Source organism: Drosophila serrata, unplaced genomic scaffold (assembly GCF_035046125.1).
Source record: "Drosophila serrata isolate PLE 108 unplaced genomic scaffold, ASM3504612v1 contig_228, whole genome shotgun sequence".
In the NCBI taxonomy this organism is placed as follows: domain Eukaryota; kingdom Metazoa; phylum Arthropoda; class Insecta; order Diptera; family Drosophilidae; genus Drosophila; species Drosophila serrata.
In genome coordinates, this window is record NW_028257126.1 from 357,429 (window position 1) to 376,915 (window position 19,487).

Genomic DNA, 19,487 nt, shown 5'->3' on the forward strand with positions numbered 1-19,487 from the left:
AAGGTAGTTCTTCTAAAGACTGCATTTAAAATGTTATCTAAATTCTTGCAAATAGTTTGGGAGAGAGCACACAAGAATACATTAAAATTATAGTTTTTCTTGATTGGAAGGTGGGTTTAAAACATGTTTAGATCCTTGAAGAGGCAAGTGTAATAGATTTGCTCATTTTTAAAGATCAAATTCCTATAATTATTATAACATTTTAAACAGAAATACATCTGACTAAAAAGGTTCAACAGCAATTTAATATTTTCATGTCGTTTGCTCATTTTAAAGCCTTAATTTTCCGAAACATTATCCCTTTAGAATTTCCTCCTTTTTCCCCCTTTCTCTAGGATCTCTACGAATTTAAGTACGCATATTTTTGGAAGCCACAAAATGTTGCACCATAGCCGGGCATAACAGGCAAAAGCAACAAAAACTAGGGGGCACAAACGGGACATGAAATTGTTTTGCACATAACGGCGGGCAAACAAACATGAAAGGGGATATGGACGCAAGGATAAACGAATATGATTGCCGGGGCATGCTGGAAAAAAACATAACTGAAATATTCCTGCCGGGTTAAAAAATAAACAGGCATAAAAAAACGGGCGAGGAAGCACGAAACACTCATTTCTTTCCTCTTAAAAAAAATTTTCTTTATATATATTTTGATAAAACCAAAATGTTATTTGTCTCGTTAATGTAATGAAAACGACGCGCTAAAAGGATTACATTTGCATTTATGGAAAAATGTATGAATAACAATATTTTGGACATTTTATGTGAACTTTAAAGGGTGTGAATATATATTTTAAAAATAATGTAATATGCATATAAAGTAAAGAATTTGGTAGTTTGCTTTATTATCTCGGTTTGCTAAATTAAAAGTATAAAAATTGTGATAGTAAAATGGTAATCTATCAGCCTTTTTGGTTATTTTTATAACCCACATTTAATTAATGCTGGGAATTCAGATTCCTACATCTTTATGTGGGCCATGAAAACACTAGTGAAAACGGCATGATATCATTCTGGGATATGCGTAGAGATAGGCCACGAGAGTGTGCGAGTGGCAAAAGGTGGCGACTCCCTGCTGAATATTTTATGCGTACTGCACGTGTTTGTGTTTTAATTAACAAAGCAAGTAGCGAGCAACAATAAAAAGGCCATATTAAATTGGGTGCGTGGTGTGCGAGTGTGTGCTGGGTGTGTGTGTAAGGCGCTGTTAAAAGTTGCTCCATTAACCGAACGCCAGTATGCAGCGACTTCTGTTTTCTGCAGAAGAGTGATGGTTGATTTGCTGCCTTCACCTTGGTGCTCGTAAAAGTGTAACAAAATGTTTACCAATTAAGTAAACAAAGCACAAAAAACGAGAAAAAATGGTACAGGGCTGAATGCTGAATTAATTGCGTGGGATTATTTAAGTGCGTTTTTATGCATTACCATTAAGTGCCACATAGGGCAGTCATAGTAGTACGGCTCCCAGGAATTTATTTCAACACTGAGGATTTAAAGAGGCATTTTTCGGGTGGCGGTAAATGTCAGCGGGGTTTGTGCCATAAATCAAATGCTGTAGGTGTTGACGATGCGGACAAGTTAACAGGCTCCCCTTCCCACTATGGCCTTTTCCTGCTGCGTGTTCCAGGGAATTCAAATTTTCACCAAGTGTTGCCTACTTTTCGGTTGAAGCGCCATTAAGGCTCATTAGCGCACACACATTTATTTTCAGCGGAATATTTACTATATATACTATATATATTTAGTTGTTTAGGCCCCAAACTTGATGAATGGTTTGCTTACTCCAGTTTTTGGCCGTTTGTCTTGGCTTCCCTGGAATCTTAAGCAGGGCAATTAATGCCGCCGTCGATCAATAAAACTAATTATTAGTTGGGCACAGATTACCGATATCATTAACATATTATAATGCCGCCAGAACGGAGGAAATGTAGCAACTAAAATCGTTTGTTATGCAATGGCACGTTCTCGATGTGAGGAGAGGGATTTTCAGCATTAATTTCGCTTTTAATTGGTTATTTAACCGCGCTGCAGAAGGAATGAATGCAAAAAGTGAGCATTTGCTTCGAATTTTTGTTAATCAGCTTAAAGTGATGTTTTTTTTGCCGAAAATTATTATTATTAGTGTAGATGGGTTATTGATAAAAACTATTTTCGATTCTGTTGCTAATATTGTGTGCAATTTGAATGCAAATTTGTGGTTTCATGCATGCTTAATTGCCAACCCATTGCCGGGCATTATTTATAATTGCAATGTAATAATTTTTAAGCTCTAACAAAAAAAACAATCGATAGTTAATTAGCCTTTATGCCTGATATTGTTCATACATATCTATTTTTTTAAAGCTTTTTATTTGCATTGGAATATTTAGTTTTTAGCATTATCATTGAGTATTCATTGGAGTGCGTTAATAATTATTTGCAGACAAAGTTAAGCTTAGCTGGTTTTTCCTCATTAAGCTGTTATGTTTTATATATTTATAAAGTTCATTTGTTTTTATCTTCTCCTATTTATTGAGTATTTTTTGCTAAAACAGAATTTCTATTAAGTTAAATCCTTCAACTAAAAATAAACCAAAATGCAATACAGAAGCGTTCAGGAGCTTTAGTCTTCTTTAACTTCATTGCACTTGAAAATTGAAATCAATCTATACCAATTGATTAACAGTGGTTAAACGATACAAAGGATAACGAGATTTAACACTACAAATACTCAACTATGAAAGAACCTTACCAATTCTAGGGTTCATTATTTTTATGGCTTTGCTGTTTGGGCACTTTATTGGATTAATTACTGTATAGAGTAAACACTGTACTTGATAATCAACACACATTCAGGCAGAATGATTTCTTTTCCCCTCCAGGAGAGTCAAACATTTTAGCATCCGCTTCATTGACGCTCATCATTTTATTTGTTTAGGCCATTGAATGTTTTTTATATATTTTTTTTACGACTGTGTGTTTGAGTGCATTCAAATCAATATGGAATTTATTTCCTTCTATTTGCAGTTTTATTATACATTTTATTTTCCACTTTTTTATGCGGTGGCTATCCACCACTCATAATGAAAATGGTTTTCACAAGTGGCCTTCACTCTGAAGTTCAGCAAAAAAAGAGGGAGAAAAAAGGTAGTAAAATCTCCCACAGAAAACGTATGAAAATCAAATAAAATTGAAATAATTTTCTCTTTTTTTTGGGTTACTCGTGATATATTTGCACACATAATATGCGCCTTAACGCTCAAATACGCTCTCAATTGTCCAAATTTTGCGAATCTCTGCTCAGAGAAAAAATTCAAGTGGAGTCTGCAGGAGGCGTGGCAGTTAAGTGGCTCCGCCAGTGCAAATAAAAATTGTTATACAATATAAATAGAAAATAAAGGCTTCTTCTTTTTTTTTATATTTATTGTATTTTGTTCGTTTAGCATTGTTCGGCACTCGTATTTTGTTGAGCGCGGAATTTTTTCAAGTTGTCTGCCGCCAGTTCGGAAATATTAATTTACCGTCGACGGGGAAGAAGCATTTTCTTTTTGCTTTTTAATTTTTTTTTTGTCTGCCGGGGGCTGGGTTACCTTTGAAATGCCGCCCTGTGTGGGAGTTGCTTTATGTGCCATAATTATGTCATTTAAATGCAACAAGCTCCATATGAGGCAGTCACCAGTCAGTCAGCCCGTCAGCCAGTCATCCCGTCATCCAGTTACCAGTCAAGCAACCGTCTCCGTCAGGGCGGAACGATAATTCATAATTAAAAAAACATGCAACTTGCTCATCTGCCGGGAAAAAAGGAGGAGAGACCAAAAGAATCATTGCAGCCGCACGCCTTGAGCCCTGGCTCCTCTGAGGAGGTTCAGGTTCGGTTTCAGCTATAGATACGGCTTCGGATCTGAGCCTTCCTCCTCTTTTTATTTACCCAGCGGAGAGCTTGCCTCATGGCGTGGCGCGCGACTGTTAATTAAATGAGCGAGCAGGCAAACGAGCAAACGACTGATGGACGTGAGCCAAGGATCCCGGAGTAGATCCAGGAATCCAGGGACAGGGACAGAGACAGCGGCTGGGACAGGGGCAGGGCTAGCAGCTGGGACAGAAACAGATACCAAGGCCTCTGTGAGTGGGTGTGCAGCTAAATTGCTAAATGAGATTTGCCGAGGACACCCGCATGCACTCACAAACGAACACAGACAGACCTACAGATAGTCACATGAGGCACAAAGGGTTAATAGTGCATAGTTGCAAGTTGTTTGGGTGTCATCGTCATCGTCTAAGCCAACTTGGGTGCTAGGAGTTGCCTTCTAATTAAGGCCCAGCCTAGGGAAGGCTACACTTGGAAAAAAAAAAGAACGAGACACTATAAGGTTATCAGGCACTTTTATAATACGATTTTGTTTTTGTGTTACCGTTTTTCGCATAACGTCTGGATGATACGATCATCTTCGATCTTTCACCATAATTGATCCTTCAAACCGGATCCGTTTCTTACAGCTACTTAGTCCATTCCTACAAAGTTCCTTAAAGTTTCATTTGCATTTATCAATGTTTAATTATTTCTTCCGAGTGTACATTTCGCAAAGCTAGTGTGAATACCTCTCCCTTTTTGCACTCCATTCTCACTAGTCTGCGGCTTTCGCATTTTGTCGCTCATTAGTTTATTGCCGAAAAAAGAAAGAAGGCACCAGGCTTTGCCATAGGAGTGAACAAAAGCCTGACTTGGAGTTCAACTACCTGGCCGACTGGGGCAATGCGGGTTAATTGCCAACCAAGGATGCCCCCTGTGGCTCCGCTTTGCAAACACACACATACACATACATACTACTCTGGTCCTGCCAATTAGCGGCATGCGGAAGTTGCCACTTCTCTGGCTGCAGCTCTACTGTATTGGGTGTGTATTCCCCGGCATTAAATCACTGGCAACTATAAGACTTGTCAAATTACGCATACGACGCGCTGGCTCCCCCAAAGCCACGACCCCATCCATTTGCCAATCAAACACTGAGTTGTCAGCATAAATCTTGGACCCACTCCAACGCCAGCAGAAGCGGCACCGCCAACCACAGCAAACAGGGACAGTAACAGCACCACCACGGGTGTCTTTCTTGGCCGCGTTGACAGGCCTCGAACGAACATGGGGCGTTGATGCACATATGTCACATGATAACAACATGAGGTCCATCCAACAGCCATCCAACAGGCAAAAGTAAATATAAATTTAAGCAAAAATCACCGAGCGAGCTCCCTGTGTAGGCGGTGCGGAGTGAAATAAGGAGAGAGAGACACACCAACATCCAGACAATGGACCACAAGACCCAGTCAAGACAGACCATGACTTGACTGAAAGGTGTTGCCAACTGAATTGAAGGCATGTCCATGTAATGCAAACCAAAAATAAATAAATAAAAAACCGCAGACGGCTGGAATTACACAGGAAAAACTATTAGGAAATCATTAAAATAATATTTAGTGTGAGTGTGAAAGCCTGATTAACAAATCAATAAGTGTGCCCAGGCAAGATTACCGATATTGACTATTTACAGTGTGACCATGGGTCCTTAAAATAGGGATTTTTAATATTTTAGAAACTATATTTTCGTCCGGTGCATGAAAGCCAAGTTAGAATAAAAACTAAAGTCGGCTCATAGTTGGTTTGCCTGTTTTGGCATGTGTCAAGTCAAGGCTTGCAACAAGCTCATGTCCATCAATTCAAGGCGCTCCAGGCGCCGCTTGCATCTTGCTTTTCATTTTTCCTTTTCCCGTCTTTTCTCCACTCCGCCCGATTTTGTTGCAATTAATTTCTAATTAAAGACAGCCCCGAAATGGGTCAAGAGGTGCCCCGCCACCAAAACACAAAAAATACAAAATACCTATGAAGAAGAGAAAAAAATTGAAACTAAAGTGTAGAAAAGGGAAAAAAAAAACAGAAACTGTTACATGTGGGGAGCTTGGCACGATTAGCTGCAGCCTAGATCTCTTGCAGCAACACAGGCACTTCATTAAATATTTAAATGAGCATCCTGTTTTCTCTTTTTTTCTGGGTTTCTTCTTCACTACTGTGAGTTCGTTTTTTTCTGTTTTTTTTTTTTGGATTTTTTTGAGTTTGCAACAAGCAGCACCTACACACAAAGGGAGGACGACTGCCTCTGCATATGCAGATTCATAAGCAGTTAATTAAGGCCGAGAGGCGGAGAAGCGGCAACCGAAACTGGGTCTGGAGTTTGGAGTTTGGGGCAGGGCAGTGTTGCGGCAACCCATCAGCAACTACAATCAACAAGCGGAGCCAAAACGAACAGGCTACAAGCACCACACAAAAAGTGAAAACCATATAAAAATGGCTTTTGGCCCGAACAGGGGCCGTAAGTTTGGGGCAAGGCCTCCTTCTCCTCCTCTACTGCTTCTGCTTCAGCCGGTGGCTGTTGGCTTTTGCCTGCGGCTCAGACAGTCGTGCCACATATTTTACACATTTCATTTTCACTCCTGCACGAATTTATTTGGCAATAAGAGCAAGCCGACAGACCAACAGACAGAGGCAGAGTCAAGGAATTGTACGAGACCCTATGAATACATTCGAAACACTCACATGCACTGAGGGAAATTACAGGAAAATCTAAGCAAAAAACATGTCAGTGAATGAGCGTACTTCAGACTTTGTAGGGTGGATTGATCATTGAAAACTAGTCATAATTTCTTTACCTTTTAATACCTTAACTATAATTATTAAAAAGTTTAATTTAAGTATACAAATCCTTAAACTTTTCGCTCACTGCATGCTTACAACTGTGCGAGAGCTTGGGTAATTTTCATATGTACAAGTGAAATATTATTTATAAAATTCTTTTTGCCCTGTTGGGTGGGCGTAACTGCGGCACTGCGCTACGCCGTAAATTATGTCATTTTAGACAAGTGCGCCACGGCGGATTCGCTTTAGCATATGGATATGGATATGGATATTCCTGCTCCACCCTGCCCATCCTCCTCCTAGCTCGCCCATTGAGATTTTCGCTTTATGGAATTGGGTTGAGTCCCGTCTCAGTTGGGTTTTTGGGTTCGGGTGTTGCTAAAAAAAAAAAAAAGGAAAAAGGGGGCTGAAGGGCTGGAATTATTATGCATTTTGTCTTGGCTGGAAACGGGGGATTGAAGTGCTCGACTCATAAAGCCAGGGAATGCGAAATTAGTTGGCGCTGAGTGGAGTGTTTGCGAATGTGCGAAGCTCTGTGGGAATGGAACTGAGATGTGGGATCTGGGATCCGGGAACTGAGAGAGCTGGGAAATGAAGCTGCAATCCCCCTCCTCACTGTACTGTATGAAAATTGATATGAATTGGGCCTGAGCAGCTCAGACAGCTGTGAAGTGACAACACTTTTGATAGGCCATGACAGATGGAACTGAATTTATATACATATGTATATGAATCCGCCTTGTTAATTGCCACGATGAACTTAGCTCTGTCGTGGCCCATATTAAATGATCTAAAATGGGAAACATTTCAAATACCAAGAATTTTTCAAAGGAATTTTAAAAAGAAATAAAGTGGTTGAGTTGTGCGTTTCTCTTAGAACTTTAAAATATTCCAAGAGAATATCTCCTATCCAACTTTATATTTTAATGGTTTATTTACCAATTATTCTGACTTATATCAGCATTGTCTGGTAGCACCTTTACACAAATCACATTCCCCAACAGACATAAAGGCCAATTCAATTTTCATATCTTATCGGCCTGACCATTCGCAACCTAAGCGACTCCATCTCAATTTTCGCTTAAACAATCCGACATATATACCCCATTTAAAGGCAGCTAAGACCCACAACCACATCTCACACCTTCCTCATGGTCATGGTCCCGGGATTTAGCCCCAACTCGTTTAGAATTTCAGTTGGAAACTGCAACAACAGTCGTCTGCTTACTAATGTCAACCAATTCATTTCATTGAGTGCAATGCGTTGGCACCAACAAACACGAACAGAGAACTGAGAACTGAGAACCGAGAATTGAGAAGTGGGAACTGAAAACCGGAGACTGTAGAGACTGGCAAGGAAGCATCCGTGTCCGAGTCGGTTTCAGGCATTTAAGGCGCATGTTCTTCATTGGCTTAGCCTCAGGGTCAAGTTTAACGACAACCGGAGTTGCAAATGGAAAAAAGGCTGGCACTTCCAAAGCAGAAAATTGCACTGAAAACAAAATGTTATAGAGCCTAAACTGGGAAACTGTAACCTCTTGATGTACAAAGCTAAAATACTCTACATTAAGCATTAAGTATAGAAATAATTACAGTTTTATAGGTGATACAAGGCACAGAAATGAACTGATACTAGCGAGCACATTACAGTCAATTACAATTATAAAATTTAAATGAATTTATCTTTGAAAGACAATTTTCTTGCAGTGTCTCGGCTGCAACAGCAGTCGTAAAGCGTAGCCAAAGCGTTTGCATATCGCATATCTAAATGAGGTGATGATGCTGCACATATCAGCAGAGATACAACGCAACAACATAAACATTGCCATGGCAATGGACCAGAACCGAGGCCAAAGACGAAGATGAAGCCGCTGCTCTGGGGCTCAGAAAAGGAGGCTCAAATGTCCACTTGAGTGAGAAGTCTGAACATGAAATGTTTGCCCAGCAACAGCAACAGAAACAGCAACAGCATCAGCCAGCTTAAGGGGCAGTGCCAATTATGAAAACTGATATGCTTGCGAATACCCGTTGATGAGCGAGCTTCATCCTGAGCTTCAAAGCGAAGCGAAGTGAATCGAATCGCCAGACTGGGGGAGAAGATAAGACTCCTTCGACCGCCTCCGACTGGCGCTCGAGATTCGTCTGGTTATTGGACACTCCGCAGATGCCACGCGTGGCACAATCAACTAAAATTAATTAAGCAGCCAGCAGGCAGCCGGATGAGCTAACGAAAATGTAATAGTATCGAGGCAAAGGATTGGATTTGTGGCGATGCCATTGGAGGAGGCAAATGGATTGCGTCTGAATAATAATTATGACATGGGAAATAGGAGATATTTATGGTATGTCTGGGTAAAGTGTACCTATACTTTATGATTTTAAAGTAATAAAAGGTATTTTATCAGAAGAATCAACACCTATTGCAATGGCTTCTCATTCATTAGTTTTGTAATAAATTCCCATTTGGAATAGGTTTTTGCTAGGTAGCTTCGTTTCATTGCTCTTGGCAAGTAATTAAACCAAATTGGAGTGCAAATAAATAAATGGTAACTCATTGTTGCTGCAGTTGCGTCTGCCAAACATAATTCACTTGAGGCAACATGCAGGGAAAAGCCAAAATGTCGTCGGTATACATTCCCTCCTATCCCTACGAGACTCCCTCGCCAAGTGGAAATTTATGAGCCCCAGTCGAAGTCGGTGACTGACCAAAAAAAAAACAAAAAAACCAAAAGTCAAAGAAAAAAGTAGAGGGAGAAAAAAAGGGGAGCAGCCAACCGCCGCAACAAGGAACGAAAGCAACGAAAGGCAGTGCAACTGGGCGACAGTTGCAGCGGATGCAACTGAATGGTGCAACAATGTCAAGCGGAGGCACTTGGGGGCAAGCGTGTGTGTCCCCCGATGGCGGCAATTTATGCGCGCTGAAATATTGTTGAAATTGTTCGAGTTTAACAACTAAATTTCCTCCTTTGTGTGGGTGCTCCAAATTGGTTTTTGCGTACAGCCCTCGCCGAGAGGTGATAAAATGGTGCAGGTGTCCGCCGAAATGGAAATGTATTTAGTGAGGTGTGGCTGTTTTAGAGTCCGGGGATTAGCCGCCAACCTATTCCGGGGGATTTGCAAATTTATGGCCCCGCCGTGTCATGTGAAAGAAGCTGACGGCTTAACCCATGCCAACGGGTGGACGGAACCCAAACCCACTTAGTCTAGGCTCCCCCCAATGATCATCGCCATCATCATCATTATGCAAATCCTTACGAGAGGCTACACAAAATGTTCAACATTTATATCAAATGTCAGACGACCCCAAATTGCCAGATGAATCATAAGTAACGAAAACAGAGTGAGGTGATGGAGAGAGAGTGGACCACCATAAAACAGGAAATATATTTATGAAGTTACCCATGAAATACTCCTGCAGTTAAAGAAATCACCTATGACTTTTGTTGATATTTGTAAATTGTAATGTGTAGAATTGTTGTATGAGAATTAATTTAAAAAAAAATGTATAAAGGGTAAACTTAAAGTATATTTTGTCAAGGTTAAGGATAATTAAAACAAAAGAACTCATTTGATAAATGTTCTTCCTTTGAAAATAACTTTCTGCGGGTATTATGGTAACACTTTTTAAAATAACATAGTCATGGTCACACTCGACTTTGCATGCTTTTAGACAGTACCATGGTCACACTTTCAATTTTAGCATGATCACACAAAGATTATTATTGTTCCAGAATAAAAACCTCGTGTTAAATTATTTATTTTTTAATGCAAATAAATGATCACAATTTTCTTGACTGTATGAAACTGAAAGGACGAGATAGGAAGGGAAAATGCTACGCCTACGAGTCAGAGGCAAAGACAGAGACAGAGGGCAATGTCTGCACATGCAAAAATAAACGTGAAGCACCCACTCCCACACACTAAAAGAAAAAAAGACACACACCCCATGTCCACGACTTGGAGCTCAAAGCTCAGCAGAAAACTGCAGGCGGCTGACCAACATAAATGGCGCAAAGTTGAAATGTTGACAGGGCCACATTCGTTATGACGTCGCACCGAGAAAGAGACCGAGACACCAGGGACCAGAGAAAGAAAGAGAGAAAGAGCGCTGGTAGAGGGAGAAAGGCAGACAGAAGTAAGTAAATCAAGTTGTAGGTAAGTGAGATTTATGCTTATGTCGTTTAGTGTAAGCCAAACAACATCTCGCAACGTGAACGTCCGTATCCCACATCCTTCACCTCTGAAAGTCCCCGGTGTGTCTCACCCAGTCCCAGCATCAAACCCATCCATCTCGGCATGGGGAGAAATATGACAACATGGCCAAGGCAAAAATCAAAAACCAAAGCGACCCGAAAATCCAATGGAAAATGCACCAGGAGCAGCATGAGCCGAGATGAGCTTTCTCCACTCCACTTTAACCCATAGAGTGGTCTCAACCCATTCTCGTACTTTGCCCCAAGCTGCATTTGCACCAAATTCTGTGACTATTTGCACAACATTTGCAACCAGGTTTTTCCTCTTTCCTCCTTCTTTTTTTTTTTTTGTATTTTTGGTAAAGAAGCCTAGCTAGTTGCCGGGTGGAAGAGTATCTTCTTCCATCTAACTGCAACAACTTTAATCCACTGAAATTTGCATGTATACCCTGTACTAGGAGTTTTACCAAATTATCAAGACTTTTTGGACTATATAAGACGATTTAGAATCAATATTATTATAATCATAATTATAAATGATCAAAGATTCTTGCTTCTTGTCAGCTAAAATCAATAGTCTTTAGGATATAATATATTTCAAACTAAGTTAAATTTGTCGCATCGTTATATTATCCAACAAATACATGGTTGTGACATTGACAACAGTTTAATTTTGAAGAATTTACAGGAGGTATCTAATATTCACCTTGCTTTGCTATCACTTCACCAGTTTTTTCCTTTTTTTTTTTTTTGGCAACTTGTTTCTAATCGCTGCACCTGCTTGTTAATTACAGCAAACAACCCACCTGCAATCCAAGGAGGCATCTCTGATGCTGCACTTGTGCAATGTTTGATTTATACATGGTGCCTGGAACTGCTCTAATTAGCTCCAGCTTCGCTCCCAACTACGGGAACTAGGGCACGGAAGCCAGATGAAAGTGGAGAAAGAAAGTGGAGAACGGGGACGAGAGAATCCTTTTGAATGCATCTTCGTGCCGGACAGTAAATGTGTCAGGCAAACAACTTTCACTTGCTGGTTAATCATTCAGCGGTTGAAGTCAAGAGCAGAGGACTCATCATCCTACACCGCCCACTGAAAATCTAAGCTGGATGCTGGCTAAAAACGCCCAATTAAAAGCGAAAACGTTCAAAGGCAAAGCAAAGAAATAAACAAAAAGCAAATCGCAACAAAAAGAGAGGAATAAAAGCAAGGGACCGACGAGAAGCCAACTACTAAGTTGATGACATTAATTGACATTTAGCAGCGACGGGCATATCAATGAACTGGACAGCACAATCACCCCAAAGCCAAAGGAGAGTCAGAGATCAGAGAAACAGGAGGAGAAGAAGGAGCAGCAGCAGCTGCAGGATGGGGAGGTGGAAGCCACAAGTCCATCGAGCAATGAAGTCGGTACTCTGTGCTCCTAGGCCGCCTTTCACTCCACGCAATTGTACAATTGGCTAATGTCACAAAAATCTACAGGCAGTTGTCAACGGCGCTTTGGACGTGGGACTCCCATCATTAGCGTGGCACAATTGTGAAATGTGTAATTGCTGCTACAACAGCAGCAACATCAGCAGCAGCAACTATGAGACATACAGACGACACTTTGACAGCGAGTTATGTCAACTCGAATGCGATTTGTTTAGCTATCGCATTTCCCCCTTTTTTCAGTTGGATCTGTTGCTGCCAATGAGAGTTGTCTCCCTGCAAAAAAACATAAATCTAGGCACAACAAGTGTGAGCGACAGGGTTCAGTCCTCCATAGTTAATAAGGAACTCACTTCCTTTACAAACCTTCCTAAAGCAGTGTGACCATTTAATCGAAGGAAGATGTGACCATCATTTGGTACATAGTGTGACCATGATGTCTAATCAACAGACTATTATAGAATAATGAATCATTTAAATGAGAAGTTCGAGTCGTTGAATATATCTTAAAGATACAGGTGACATTTATTGCAATTATATGAACATCTTAAAAATAAGTAAACTAAATAAAGCAGTGTGACAATTTTGTTAAAAAACAGGCAAAGTGTGACCATAACGTCTATCTAATAGTTTATTATAGAAGAACTCCTTCTTTACAAATTCAAAATACCCTAAACAAGGGTATAGAAAAAATCAACCTACAAGTCTTTTAAAACAAATTGAATAAAGGACAAGATGATTCCGCTCATCCCTGTACCGCCTCCCTCCCTTCTGGCCAGCTGTCTCTCTCCCTGTCTCGCCCTGTCTCTTTCCGTTTTCTGTAATTGGTTATATGAAACGCACAAGTGGCCCTGGCGTAGGCTGCACCACGTCGTCCAGGTCCAAGTCCAACCTCGTCCTCGTTGGAGGCTGTGTTTTGGCCGGGCCAATGGGGACCATCGCGAAGTGCGCGACAAGATTTATAAGCGCCTGTCAACGAGCTGGCTAACAGAGAGAGAGAGAGAGAAACGGAGAAAGAGAAACCGCCGTGGTCACTTTTTGATTTATAAGCAAAATGTTTGCCGCGTTGCTCAAGTATTTATGAAACATTTCAAGGCAGCGGACACGGCGGCTCCTACTCCAGCTCCTCTCCGCCTTATTTCATCCTCCAGCCAGTTGACACAGGAGTTGTTTGGGGCCTGGGAGCAAATGGCAGGCAGCAACAGCAGCAGCAGCAGCAGCAGTAAGTAGCCGCAGTAATTGCGGCGGCATGTGAAATATGAGATAAACTCCAAGTAAGGCCAAGTCCGCGGATACACAGCTCCGTAGCTCCATAGCTCTCCAGCTTCAAAGCATGTGGCAAGTTGTTTAGAACTAACCAAACCGAGGAAATAGCAACAACCACGACAGGCAGGCGACAGGCGACGACAGCATTTTGGTGCCACTTTGCGGCGAATGCGAAATAACTTCGCACAATTGAGCATGCCGACAACGGGCAGTTGGTAGGAAATAAATATAAGAAAGGAGCACTCTAGTCGTAGAGTAGTGGCCACAACTCCCAACTTGGGCATTCTATTAAATTAATCGTCAATTATCAACGGAGCTGCAAATTATCCAGGCCTATGGGGAGCAAACAGCTGAATTCGAATGCAGGATGCAGGATGCAACAATGTAACATAGCTCCATGGCTCGAAAGTGGCGACCAAAGAGCCATTACACTTAGTAAACTAAATGTTATGTCAACACTTAATTTGGTATTCTGGGATCTTAAAAATAAGTGAGTGAAAAGACTCATTCTCAACATGTTCTTTGAAATTGTATATCTTTTTTGTAGAGTTGTAGCTGGAGTTAAGTTCCTATTTGATCAAGTTTTTGGAAAAGAGTGCACCTAAAATTCGCAAGTTTCATATTTTCATAGTTTCACTTTATTCAAAATCCTCTCAATATTTTCAAGCTCTGCAATCAATTCTATTACCATTTAAAAGTCAAAAGCTAAACTCTTTCTCCATCAAACAAATCAATTTAACTTTTGCCTGGGTCTAATTAAGCAACCCAAAAAAAAAACTATTGCCAAATTTTTAGAGCTCTGAGAATACACCCTGGAAAAGTAAGGCACATGCAATTTGGGCTTGAGCAAACGTTGGAACAGAACGGCCAACTTGTTCGCGTTCGCTTGTTCAATGTGTTTAATTAAATAGCAAGCGTAATTAAATTGCAATTAAATTAATTAAAAAGCACGCAGCCGCAGCACGTTAGCAAAGGTTCGGTTCGGTTCGGTTTGGCGATGTCCTCCCCTCCTGTTGCTCGTATTCCTGTTCCTGTTCCGGTTCCTGTGCTCCTGACGGGAGGATATTTTTTGAAGAGGGTTCGCCGCCATTCGGCAGCTCAGTTTAGGGTCCAACGTTGGCAGGGCGGTGTGAAAGGAAAACAAAACAAAAAATACAATGTTGCCCTGGACATGGATTCCACATTTTCCCCCCAATACTCCTTCCTTCCTTCCTTTGCCACTTCCTCTTTTCCCTCCTCCGACAATTTCCTCATTTTCCCTTTGCCGCGCACAATTAGACTTTAATTTTTTATGAGCAATGAATGGTTTCGCAGTTTTACTTTTTGGTGTTAAATGCTTGATTAAGTTGAATGCTGAAAGCTATGCAAATTTTCCCCCTTTTTCCCTCCGACTAGGGGTTAGAGTTTTGGGGCGGCGGAAAATTGGCTGCTTTGATGTTGCTGCTGCTCGGTGGGGTTAGGGGTTGGAAAATGGAATAACAATTCTTCCTCTGTTCTGGCCTTAATTAGTGCAATGACAAAAGTTTATTTCTAGCTGCGGGAAAATGCAGGCCGAAGATGTATGCAGATGTCAAGGGAAATGCGGGTGAAATGAAAGAAAACTCACTCAAGCTGCTGTAAATTTCCAACAAAATTAATTGCCCAAAGGGTTTGGGCAATAGCTAATGGAGATTTAGAGGAAATCTGTCAAAGATCTCTAACCCTTAGATGATGAGACAATAAAAACTAAACTCCTTTGTAAATAGAAGAACTGAAAGAGAAGGTATTCGTGAAGTAAAGATTTATATTCTTGCATTAACTTCAATTCAGGGGCGCACATAATCGAAGGTAAATGAGCAGCCAGAGACACACTAAGCAATTTCCTACAAAATTCCCGCCATAATGGGCAACTAAAATCAACAATAATAAAGCCACACAGCACGTAGGCAAAATGAACAAATTGAATTGCGGCAATTACTTGCCACGCTACGCAAAATCGACCAAGAAACAAAATAAAAACCAACGAAGGGGGCAAGAATCCAAACTCAAAGTTCATAAAAATGAAATCATGCCACAGCTCAGGCAGAAGATCAAAGAGGACAAATCAATAAAGCCCCAGTGCAGAAATAACTTAAAGTCAGGACAGAGACCGGACGACGATGACGACGACCCCGAAAACCCAACCAACTTGACCTGGTCAAGGCTAAAGGCGCATAAAACAAAATTATACAACGTAGCAAGGGGAAAACTAAAGCAAACTGTCTTTTGATCTATCCTGGCTACACATACCCCAATGATGAGGATGATGATGGCCTGGGCTGGCTCATCGCAACCAACAATGTAGAGCAACCTCAACGACTGGTCCTGGGTAAATTGGCATAAGAAATCAGAAATCACAGAAGGCTGCTCCTCTCGTACTCGGACTCAGGACTGGGACTCTGACTCCGACTCGGAGATAAATGGTCATGGCTTCTTTGGCCAAGAGGAGAGCGGACTGCAATATTAAGTAAATATACAAAACGTTGTCGGCACGGCGCACAAAACTAATGATGTCGATGAGGCAGGCTGGGGGACTACGAGTATCTTCGGGACTGCTGCCAGAGCTGAGGAGACTCCAACTTGGACTCGGCCTGATAATGATGCGGCGGACAGGCGCAGATACAAACGGACAGCGGAGGAGCTACGTGGGGACTGGGACTGGCACTGACTCGGCATACTGGACACTGGCGATATACACACGCCAGGTAATAAATTTCATTTCTCAGCTGATATGGGCAATTAAGGAACAATTTTGCAGCTGAATGAGTAATAAATAAAAATTGTATGCCAGCGATATACGCAGATACAAAACTGCAAGACGTCGACGGTTGTCGGTTGTCGGTCGTCAGGCCCCCAGATAGTTTTCGGGATAAAAATACTCCAACACTGAAGGCAGTCAGGCAATGAATGAATGAATGAATGAATGAGGGACGGATGGTTTCGCGAAAACCTCCTCTGCATGCCTGCCCTTTTGATGAAAACAACTCAATGACGTGATTTGTGCCGCCAACGATGCTGCCGAGCTGCCCAGGCTCCATTTCCAACTCCATCTCCATCTTCGTCTGCGTCTGCGGACATTCCATCCATCCTTCGCGAAATCCTGCCTCATATAAATAAATCACATTTCACTGAATTGATGTGCAAAATTCTTCGAGCTTGCAGAAGGGAAAAAAAGAAAAGGGTTCTCCTAAGATTTCGTTTTGGGGGGCCATAATTTAAAGCTGCGAAATATTTTTGAATAATAAATCAAGCTTCCGCCGGGGCTGCTTCTGCTGCTGCTGTCGGTTTATCTTAGCCTTTTCCCACAGCTTAAAAGAAGTCCATCAAATGTTGCCATTTATCCGGCAACTTGTCTGCTCTTTGGCATTATTTTAATTACACTCGAGCAGCAGTATAAAACCTGAGCCCAGGACCCGAAGCCAGAAGGCAAAAGGTATTTTTTAAATGCTTCTTCACACTGCGGGAAAAAAAGTATGGAATAGTTTGAAGACAAGAGAAATGAAAAGTCTACTGGTTAGTGTTTGAAATTGACTTCCTTTCGCTTATTTAATTCCAACTCTAACTCTTTAATTCATTACTCATTTATACTATTTCTAGAATTCTATAACTTAAATCTCAGTGCACTTTGTGGACTGGTCAGAAAACGAAACATTTTCGGGGCCATCGGTGTCTTTTTGGTAACACATGATATGTCGCCTACCTGGTGGATGCTTTAGCCAGGAGTTGGAGTTGGGGATGGGGTTGGGGAGTTCCTGGGATTTGGGGAATCAAGACAAAAAGGGTGAGGGGCGACCAAGAACTCGCCGAGTGGAGAACAATGGAGACCGGCATGGAGCAACATGACACTCGAGGTTCGAGTCTCCGAGTCTCTGAGTCTGAGGATAAAAGGGGTTCCACTGTAGCACCGAAGCCAAAGCTAAAAGCTTCTCATACCCAAGCCCCTGGTCAGCGGAGAGTTGGTGTTGAGCACTTGGAGTTGGACCTGGAGATGGAGGAGGATGTGGATGTGGAGGAGCTCCTGCTTTGCTTGCCTCTGTTTAAATGTTCTCCATTTTACTGTCAAGTGCGGACCGGACCGGGTTGACATTTGCCAACGATGCAACTGCCCTCTGGGAGCCCCATGCCCCGATTTCATTCCCTGCTCCATTATTTGATTCAGCTTCGCATGTCGAGAATTTTAATTTAAGTATGTAAACTGACATTGAATAGTTTTTCGCCAGGGAACACAGTAGTGCTCCCTTTCGCCTCCCTTTTGTTGTGGGCGGTGGTAGCTCAATGAAATAGCATCTGGTGTGTCTGTGAGTGTGTATAGAAGCGAGTGCAATTTCAGTTTTGTTTGCAATTGGATTTCGTAATAGAAAGCTCGTCCGGGGCACAAACTTTTCCTAGCAACAGCAGCAGCAGGAGGAACGGGTGTGTGCGGGTTATTTCAACATACTGGATTGAAAGTTTTATGACAGGCAGGAGGAGCAGATACTCTTAATAGATATTTAAACCCTCAGTTCTTGGGAGTCGGGTTTGGCATGTTAATGATGCTTCTGCCGAATTTTCAAAGTCGAATTTTGGCCAAAACCCAACTATAGTTTAATGGGAAACTAAGGAGACTAAGTAGTGTACAATTTAAGATCTCTGGAATATGAAGAGCAACTTTTCGGCTTTTCGTATAACTGGATTTATCTACTAATAATCTTTAACTTAAAATTTTAATAAATGAGCTAAGTAAAAATGGATTTCAAAAGAATAATCTGACTTACCGGTGTTGAGTATGGATGCGCCGTGAGTCGAACTCCGTCCGTTTCCAGTTGCTCTCGCAGGACGAGCTCCAGTTCGTTGCTGGGCGGGGTTTCGCAAAGGATCTCCATGCTGCCGGACAGGGAATTGGGATCGTTGAGCATGAAATAAACAGAGGCAGCTCCCTTCTCCCTCAGCGATCGTATGCTCTTCAGCAGCTTGTGTCGATGGGCAGGATTCTCGACGCCGATGGCGTCCAGATCGGGATCACCGACCTGCTTGCATATCTCCAGATCATCGTAGCCATTGTCCAGAAAGCTTTCCGCATACTGGGCCAGGCCCAGGGCTCTCAGCCATTCGCAGACAATGTTGCTAACGGCCATAATGAGGTTGAGGTTGGGACTGAGTCAGTCCTGTGGGTGTGATGGGTGATGGTGTCCTGTGTTACGTAAGGCGAAGCTGCTTACGTGTGCCTTGCCAATTACCGCTACAAAATGGCGTCTATTAGTTTTGCGTCACGTGCTCGGGGGGCGCCTAGTGCCACGCCTCCTCCAGCAGGTCCTCGTTGCATGCAATTTCCGTTGGCACTTTAAGCCTGTAGTATTGTTTTAAATCGTCGTCCTTTCCGTTGGATTCGCTTTACATTTTTGTTGCGCCTGCTGTCCCTGCTGCTCCCTCCTGCGGACAGTCGTAAAAATTCAACGCGTACACTCATAAAAATTTATATCGCACTTTGAGCATTTCTAGCATAATCGCAGACTGCTCCAACGCTCTGGTTTATCCTCATCCTCATTTTGATGTGGCGCTGCCGCTGCTCCGCATTGCTTCTGCAAGAATAAAATGAAAACGAGAGTTTTGTAGTCAGCGAAAACAAAAAACGTTAAGCCATTTTCCCCTCCACATTTAGTAATAAATAATTTAGAAAACGGCCGGAAAATTGCATAAATTTGAAATGTCTGCCCGCATGTGTCCATGCAAAATAGATGCCGTAACCCGGGAAAAATCTGAAATTCCCACCATAATATACATATCTGGTACAAATCAATAGAACCCGCGGGTATGACCACAATTGATGTTGATGACGAGATTCAAATCAGAACTCTGGAAAGCGCTTGAACATTAATTAAGCCCAGAAGCAGCAGCAGCAGCTGGCTGTGGCTTGTTCGAAATGCACTCCCTT

At 41.9% G+C, this 19,487-nt stretch overlaps 1 protein-coding gene and 1 long non-coding RNA gene across 9 annotated transcripts in view; one reads left to right on the plus strand and one right to left on the minus strand.

Annotated features, from left to right (window-relative positions):
* LOC147644129 (uncharacterized) overlaps positions 1–18,066 on the plus strand; it is a 38,469-nt gene extending 20,403 nt beyond the window's left edge. For all 4 annotated transcript variants that reach the window (XR_015270981.1, XR_015270980.1, XR_015270979.1 and 1 more), the window contains one exon: positions 336–18,066. This is a non-coding gene — a long non-coding RNA (uncharacterized LOC147644129). The remainder of the gene's footprint in view (positions 1–335) is intronic.
* LOC110188097 (Shal K[+] channel interacting protein) overlaps positions 1–19,487 on the minus strand; it is a 148,085-nt gene that overhangs the window by 101,995 nt on the left and 26,603 nt on the right. For all 5 annotated transcript variants that reach the window (XM_086829894.1, XM_086829893.1, XM_086829891.1 and 2 more), the window contains exon 2: positions 18,331–19,134. In XM_086829894.1, coding sequence (XP_086686020.1) covers positions 18,331–18,690 — 360 coding nt within the window. In that variant the 5' untranslated portion in view covers positions 18,691–19,134. The remainder of the gene's footprint in view (positions 1–18,330; positions 19,135–19,487) is intronic.